This window comes from Quercus robur, chromosome 2 (genome assembly GCF_932294415.1).
Source record: "Quercus robur chromosome 2, dhQueRobu3.1, whole genome shotgun sequence".
In the NCBI taxonomy this organism is placed as follows: Eukaryota; Viridiplantae; Streptophyta; class Magnoliopsida; order Fagales; family Fagaceae; genus Quercus; species Quercus robur.
The window spans coordinates 13,075,807-13,084,675 of NC_065535.1; the positions used below are offsets into that span (position 1 = coordinate 13,075,807).

Genomic DNA, 8,869 nt, shown 5'->3' on the forward strand with positions numbered 1-8,869 from the left:
ATTTTTGGGTTGGAGATCTAAAATTTTTGACTAATTTAAGCTATGTATCGGCGAGTATAAGTCTATAGTATGTAGGTTGGCAATTTGTAAATTAAAAATTAAGTCTTGTATGTTTTTATAGTCCAATTCAATTTTATGACTCATATGCCTAGACAGCTCAAGAAGAACGAACTCACTATAATCTTGACACTAAACTCGACAGTTAATTAATTGATTGAAACTATATTGACAGTTTCTCAATCGCTATTCTATTGATTGAGAGTCGCAGATCCTGATTCTTAATCAAGCTCATACCGTCATCCAATTTTTATAATTTTGAGTCATATTTGCTAAAGCATAAAAGTACTGTAGAGATGACTAGAATAAGTTTGGAGAGAACCGTGTTTGTACATATATAGAGTTTTGTGACTAAGTTCTCAATCACTATCGAATCAAATAGGAACAAAAGATAGGTAATTAAAGTTGAAGCCACTAAATTCAACATAGAAGTGCTGCTATGAAAAGTTTCGAGGTGGTCCTTGAAGTCACAAATGGGTTGTTTGTATGAAAGGAATCTAGAGAAGAAGAGTTTATCAAGGTTAGAGTTGCATGTAGTCACATGAGCAAGCCATTACTGTGAATAGTATTAAGGTTACTTCTATTAAAAGAACTTAAATTCTATCAGTGGATTTGTTTCCTTAAGAGAGTTGGTAGCAAACCCCTATAGAGTTTTTACTATTAGGTTTTTCACTTCGTAACCATAATGCCATGTCATTTATTTTTTGCAATTGATTTTTTTTGCCAATATTGTTGTGTATGTGGCATGATTAATAAAAACTAAACGTGCAAATCATAATTGGTTAATTAATTGACTTGGCTTTAAATTAATTAAAGTTAACAACTGGGGTCTAAATTTTTTACATGTGTGTGTGATTTTTTATTGTCTCCCTTCCTCTTCCCACCAAAATATCCTAAAATAAATATAACATAAATCATACTAAAAATAAGAAATGAGAACAAAATTAAAAAAAGAAGAAAAAAGAAGAAAGAAGGTAAAGTTAAAATAGTAAACAGAAAAAATAAAAAATTTTCAAAATGAGCTCAAAACTCAGTTTCTAAAAAATTACTAGCATACTATTTTTATTAATGTTTAACTTATTATGGTTAATTATCAAAACAGAAAAGCTAATTCCCATTTAAAAAAAAACAAAAAAACAAAATGGACAATAAGATCAGATTTTTCCTCCATGATTTACTTGCGATCGAATGCCAATTTTCTAACATCTTTTTTCTAAATATTAAGAGCAGTTGTCATCTCTTTGTATTGCAAACTTATCATAATTCAGTTTATTATTTTTGTTTCTAACTTCAAACCATATTTGATATTTCTATTTTAAGAAGGCGGGAAAAAACTTTCTAGAAATATGATTCTTTCTCATGATTCTAAGTTCCTGACTGCAATAAAGTGGAGGGGCTAACGTCAACTATATTGTATATTAATTAAAGAGTCATATAACAAACGTATTTGATTCAAACGAAGTGTTTGTTGCACATACTTTTTGGAACTAAATTTGTGAGTTGAAGATACGGTTTCTAAACAGTTTTGATCTTTCTATAAATATATATATTACGCAAAGGGAGCAACACAATGAGACGGACAAATCAGGGGCGGAGCCAGGGGGGGGGCGAGAGGGGGCAACTGCCCCCCCTGACTCCTCTAAAAAATGCCTTGGTACCTGCTATACTAAGTGTATTTAAGTAGTTTGCTCTCTGTCAGTGAAAAAAAATGGAAAAAGCACTCCTACCATTATGAAACAGCCCTGACACCTGAAAGAAAGAAAACAAAAAAAATGCTCCTCAATTCTCTCCTGCCATCACACTTTCACCTATTTTACTATTCTTAAGCAGTATTTATTTCAAGTAGTCTCGATCTTGTCCCATCCATTCTACTATTTACAGTACTTTTCTTTCCTATTCTAATTTTTCTTTTCTTTTCTTATTATAATTATAATACTATACACATAACATTTTTCACAATAAATTTTACAATTATGAAAATAGTTAACTGTAAATGATGAACAACTTATATTAATAAACCCACTACTTTATTTCCTTCACAAGTCACAGTCCACTATTTTAACAATCGTAAAATTTATTATGAAAAAGTTATTTTTGTATGACAATTCAATTAATAGGTTCCCTAGTTAACTTTTGTAGATTGATTTATTTTTTTAATTTATTTTAAGCAATCAAATTATGTCTAAATTTTATGTATTTAAATTAATTTCTCACTTTGATTGTTAGTAATTATGATTGATCATTTTTGTTTCTTTGTTTTAATAATATGAAATATATACTTGTAGTTACAATTCTCTATTTATTTTGTTTTTATTATCTATTAATATTTTTAGATTACTTTTGTTTTTAGTATTTTTTTTTTCAATCTTGCCCCCTCTAAACTAAAATCTTGGCTCCGCCACTGGGACAAATCATCACTTTTTGTGTCACCTAAGTTGAGAGCAAACAAATATTTGTCTAGCTAAAACAATGCACTTCCTCTTTAAGAAAATGTTTTCTTCTTCAGCTATAGTATTGTTTAGTCTCACTGCCTTTGTTCTTTTCTGCAACACCAATGCTGTTATAAAGCCACCAGGAAATGCAACCATTCCAGCATTTATAGCTTTTGGAGATTCAATCATGGATACGGGCAACAACTATATAGAAACTATAGCAAAGTGTAATTTTCCTCCATATGGGAGAGATTTTGTAGGAGGAAAACCAACAGGTAGATGGAGCAATGGAAAGGCCCCCACAGACCTAATAGGTATCTCTCTCTCTCTGTGCATTTGTGGACTTCGTCTTTTTCCAAATGGCACCGATATATTTGACCAGAAAAACAAGTTACTCGCATGTTTATATGTTTTAGTGTGTCACGGACCTCATGGTACGTAGGCAGACTGATCCTAGCGAGGAAACTTTCTATTGTTATTCATGGGAAAAAGGTTTAGATGATAAAGACATTTAGACAAAGGATTTTCATTCATTATTTGTGTAGTAAATACATGTGGATATAATATGGTAGAGACACTATTTTAAGATGCTAAAACTTAGGGTCCCTTACTTACATTTGAGGTCTGTGCTGTCCAAACAATAATACTGAATGCTGTTAAAACTTAAAAGGATGTTCTATTAAGAGATGTACTTCTGACTAAATTGTAATTTATAATTCTATTTCACCCTTTAGCGGAGGAATTGGGAATTAAAGAGCTTGTGCCCCCATACTTGGATCCAAACTTGCAACTTCAAGATCTCAAGACTGGTGTATGCTTTGCTTCTGGTGGCACTGGATATGATCCCTTGACTCCCATTTTAGCGGTACATACAATTTCGTGCATTTCTCTTTTTTGGATTTAAATTCAATAGAACTATTTAAGGTTCTCATATTTACACTGTCTTGACACAAAGAAAACGACCTTTTGGATTGGGAATGGCTCTTAGTGGCAACCTCTGCAATGGCCAATTAATCAAATCCAATAATAACATCTATTGCTAACTATGTTTTATTGCGGTTAAGGATTAGTTAGATTAAGATTGTGTTTATACTTGTGAAAAAAAGTTGTGTTTATACTTGGAGTTATCTATTATTTAATTTAATTAAAGTAATACGATGTCATGTGGTTTAACAGTTTTTTTTTTTTTTTTTTCAAAAATCGGTCATATCTTTGCCCGATCAATTAAGAATGTTCAAAGAATACATAGGGAAACTTAATGCAACTTTTGGAGCGGAGCAGACAAATTTCATCTTGGCCAACAGTCTATTTTTCTTGGTAGCAGGCAGTAATGACATTGCCAATACATATTATCTTTCTCCTTCACGGGAAATTATGTACGATATCTCTTCTTACACTGACCTTATGATCAAGTTTGCTTCCAAATTCTTAAAGGTAAGTTTTCATCTCCTCAATATACTATCCTTGACTCACTGACTTTATTTTTCATACTCATTGTCATTCCAAGACTACAATTTTCCCACAAGAATAATCTTAGAAAAAGGAGTGAGAGTTAGAATATATGTGTTTTGGTTGGTTGGCTTTTGATTATGTTTTATTCACTATTCTCTTTTTTTTTTTTTTTTTTTTTCAAATTGCCTATGATAAAAAGGAGAAAAGTTACTGGTAATAATAGCAAATATTATTAATAACACTAACATTTCAGTTCTTATCTTTCTCGTTATTATGTATCTAAGGAACTTCAAGGTCTAGGGGCAAGAAGGATTGGAGTATTCAGTGCACCGCCACTAGGATGTATACCATCACAGAGAACTACGGTTGGAGGATTACAAAGAAATTGTGCAGAAAAGTACAACCGAGCATCATTGTTGTTCAACTCTAAACTTAATACCACAATAGACTCCCTTAACAAGAACCTGCCAGATAGTAGGATAGTCTATGTTGATGTTTACAACCCTTTTCTTGATATCATTGAAAACCCTCAAAACTATGGTAAATCACTACTATTACTACGATTAATCATTATTATCATCATTATATATATGCACTTTCGATCTTCTTGTTCAATTTTTTTTGAATTTTTCTTACTTATTTTTTGGTTCTAATATACAATGCAGGCTTCCATGTTGCAGATAGAGGGTGTTGTGGTACAGGGGACATAGAAGTAGCTGTACTATGTACATCAACTCCCACCACATGCGTAAATGCTTCTGATTATATATTTTGGGATAGTTATCATCCCACTGAAGCAGTATACAGGACCCTTATTTCTCAATTCCTCCCAAAGTACATCAATAGCTTCTTCTGAGGCAATGGAAGTGACTAGCCAGGTTTCTTCACGTCGAATTCCACCACATCTATTAATTTCGACAATTGGTCTGTATGACCATATTCTCAAGTTCAATGGTGATTTCTAATTTTCATTCATAATATGGATATGAAAAATAAACATATATTTGTAAAGTTTAGAATTGGATTGTTTCCCTTTTGTATTCCAACTCCTAAGCTGGCAATGATTTCCACAATAAAGTATTGTGGTATGCACGGTATTAGTTCTATACATGTGTATACGTGTTTCAATGAGTTGAAGGAGTGTAAGATACTAAGATTACAGAACTATTTAAGTATTCTACAAATTTGGTTCGACTTACACATGTTATTTGCATTCCATCAAAAGGACGTAAATTGATTCTTTTTTCTTTGCTATGTTGACTCAAGCACATGTATATAACAAAAACAATGCCTTTGATCAAGCACAATTATTGGTAATCATTACCATAGTTCATTTTACAATTTATTTTTTTATTTTTTATAAACACTATAAGATTTGAATATATAACATTCGTTCCATGATGATTATCTTTATTATTAAGTTAAAATACCGATTAGTTTTTTGTGTAAGTGAGTTTTGAACCTTATGTCCTTTATTCGACAACAAGAGATTTTTTTTTTTTTTTTTGAGAAGATAAAAACAAGAGATGTTTGTATAAATATAACTTAATAAATAAAATGAAGTTCATAATTTACCAAAAAAATTTAATTAAATAAATGATATCTCACAAAATTTTTTTATTACGTACACCTCAAGATAGAGAAAAATATAGGAAATATTACCTCATTGGTCCATAAACATATCTTATAACACAGAATGTAAATTGTAATTGTCAATTCTATGTGTTTGAAGGTGACAAAGTTGAGGCGCAAATAATGTTGCTTTCTTGAGACGATATGCGCCGTAGGTAGGATATTTTATCATCAACTGATGCAATAAACTTATTTTAATCACATTGTCCCTGAGATACAGCAGCAACTCTTATCATTATCTTCCTAGTTTGCATTACTAAGTATGATCTAAAACAGTACTCTCCTTCATACCTTGGGAATATAGTTATAAAAACCACAATACTATGTTTATGTAAAGAATAAGAGTGACGACTGAGGATAAACTTTTCTAAATAGAATAGTGGTGGATTTCACTTTTTGGTGGAGGAGGAGAAGCTATCGATAGACTTATTAGTGAGTTGGTGACTTGCAAAAAGAATAAATAGGCCAACTGAAGTATATGAAATAATGGCTATGTATATGTCAAATAAATATAACTAATGGGTATAAAAATGTGGGTTTAATATGGTCGTAACTTGTAACTCTCGAATAAGACTCTATAAATGAGTACAAATTTATGGTCAAAATTTGACTTAAAAATTAATGGGGAAATAAATTAGAAATATTATTTTTTTATTAAAACATTCTAACAACATCCCACTCATTTTAATAATAATAAAAAAAAGTGTATACACATGAGTAAAAGTAAAACATTATGCATAATGAGGGTGCCAATGACTTAAACTCTCGCTTAGTGAGTCAGTAGCACTTGTTCTAGAGACAGTAGTGAACAACTGTCTTGAGGTGTTGCATCACATGTCATACTCAAGTACATTGCAATGAACTTCTAAGCCAGCACATGAATAGCCCTGTGCATGCTAGATCTTAGCTTTTATGAGTGATCTAGAGAATTATCCCAAATTTCCATAGAAGCAACCTCACATTGTCACTCATATGCATATAGGTGGGTTTAGTTTATCAAGAATGCTGTCGTAACTAAGATATCCAACTCATAAGAGTCATAGATCTTATTAAGAGTTACAATAACTCAACCTCTTATTATGTTATATACGAATTGTTGAATATACGCCGCGCCATATCATAGGGACGAACAATGAATAAATATTACTGAAAACATCCACAAATTTTAACAATCTACGAAAATAATAACTTCTGTAAGCTCCAAAGAACTAAATTGTATTTTAATCCTTTGTTTTAATTATAATGTACACAGTTTCCACCTCAACCTAAATTATTGATGTGGGGTGTTAGGTTCTAAGACTTTAGGAACTAATGTATTAGAACTTCAATTTGTATTATGTTGGCAAACCATGATCAAAACATAGAGTCTAGGTTTAGGCTTGCTCAAAGTATGTTTATTTGTAAAATTGGAATCAAGTGATTGTAGAATTTATTGGACTAAATCTGCAAGGCTCGATCAATCGAAAATTAGACTCAATCGATTGAATCACGTGCAGATTTATTTTTCTACAGAATTCCAATTCAGCCCAAACTCTACTAAACATATTGGGTTTCAAGTAAAACACTTCTAGTATATAAAGTAAACCCTAATGACGTTTTTAGGGGGCTTTTAGAGAGATTAGAGTGCATCTTGTGCCTCTTATATAGATCTAGGGTTTTGTACTCAAAAGCTCTTTAAAGTCTTTGTTGTTGTTTATGCTGTGTATGTGAATCTCTTCTGAGATCTAGAGGTGTTTGCCTTCACATATACTTAGAGTTATCAAGAATCAAGATTATGTTAAGAACTTGATGATCAATTTAGTTGCTGATTCAAGAACTTAAAAATATACAAGCGGGAGTGTTTGTTTGCTGGAAATCCAAGAAAGAAGTAGTCCGTGGACTCGGAGCTGTCACGTGGTCGTGGTAGTAAGTTTCCTACTCGAGGTAGCAATAGGATGTTAGTGGTCTAAGTCGCTATTATGTAAACTTCAATTATTTTATAGTGGATTCGTTTTACCTTGATGATAACTAGGTTAAATCCTCCCCAGGTTTTTTACCGGTTTGGTTTTCCTGGGTTATTATCTTGTTGTGTTCTTTATTTTCCACACTTTACAATAATATGATATTTGTGTTAACCTAGATTTGATAATTTGACTAAGTAATCACTTGGCTAATTAACTAGGTTAATCTGGTTGTGTTTTAAGGGTCTAAAAATAAATAAGTGGTATTAGAGTGGGTTAGCTCTAGTGTTTAGATCTTTTGATCTAAGAGTTGGTCCTTGAACCCTGTTATCATGGATAATTTTAAGTGTCTTATTGTTTTTGACTGTGATGTTTTGAATAAAAAGGACACTATTGTTTTTGTTGATCTTTTTTATGCTTGTGAAACTCTTTGTAAGAAATTATCTAAATCTTTGAAAATTTCCAAGAAATTTAAGGAAGAGTTAAAATTGGCTAATCTTGAAAAAGAGGAATTGATTGTGAGATTAGATGAGTCTAATAAAAAGAATGAATTTTTGAGAAATCAAATTTCCTCTTAAGATGAGAAGATGAAAAACTTGGAACAAGAGTTAGTTGTATCTAAAGCTAAAATTGAAAATTTGACTAGTACCAAGCCTGTTGTTGATAACAGAAGTGTTTTTGTTTCTCTTAAGCCTAAAACTAAGAAAGTTTATATCCCTCCTTTCAAGAGGAATAATAAAGAAAATACTTATTTTGCTACGTTAGACAAAGGTAAAAGTTCTGATGTAAATGCTGAAGTTTCTAAACCTATGTCTAAACCAACTGTTAGAGAGCATAATAAATCTGTTTTTGTGCCTATTTGTTACCTTTGTGGTGTTGTTAGTCATACTCGACCAAATTGTTCTTTGTTGAGGCAAAAACCAAAATCTGGGACTAGATTTGTTGTTAGGAATATTGATGTTCCTAAATTTGTTCCTGTTTGTCATTTTTGTGGTGTCTCCGATCACATTCGTCCTAATTGTCATAAATTGAAATTTAAGCATTCTGTATTTCAATCTAGGATATGTGATGATATTTCTCCTGCCATAAGTCCATACAAATTGTTTCATATTCTTTTGAAAAATTTAAGCTTGTTGGTTTGTGAAAGGAATTTGCAGGATTTCAGTCTTTCTTAAAAGATTGGTGTAATCCCTCAAATACACTCTGCTTCACATGGATTTTCACCTACAAAGCTGAAGACTCGTGCTATATGGGTGAGAAAAGTTTCTCTAAGGTGAATATTATTTACTTGTCCCTGATTTAATTCTTTCAATCGTTTGTGGACATGTTTTGTTTTTGTTTTTGGTTGTTTTTTTT

At 31.5% G+C, this 8,869-nt stretch overlaps 1 protein-coding gene across 1 annotated transcript; it reads left to right on the plus strand.

Annotated features, from left to right (window-relative positions):
* The first annotated feature begins 2,526 nt into the window (after positions 1 to 2,526).
* LOC126712442 (GDSL esterase/lipase EXL3-like) lies at positions 2,527 to 4,797 on the plus strand. Its single transcript, XM_050411770.1, has 5 exons — positions 2,527 to 2,803; positions 3,224 to 3,354; positions 3,666 to 3,923; positions 4,226 to 4,481; positions 4,607 to 4,797. The coding sequence occupies exons 1-5, from the start codon at positions 2,527 to 2,529 to the stop codon at positions 4,795 to 4,797; spliced, it is 1,113 nt and encodes a 370-aa protein (XP_050267727.1).
* Positions 4,798 to 8,869: the final 4,072 nt, after the last annotated feature.

Coding starts and splice junctions, on each gene's coding strand:
- LOC126712442 (XM_050411770.1), top strand. CDS start 2,527: ATGCACTTCCTCTTTAAGAAAATGTTTTCTTCTTCAGCTATAGTATTG. Junction 2,804..3,223: donor GGCCCCCACAGACCTAATAG/GTATCTCTCTCT, acceptor TTCACCCTTTAG/CGGAGGAATTGGGAATTAAA. Junction 3,924..4,225: donor TTGCTTCCAAATTCTTAAAG/GTAAGTTTTCAT, acceptor TATGTATCTAAG/GAACTTCAAGGTCTAGGGGC.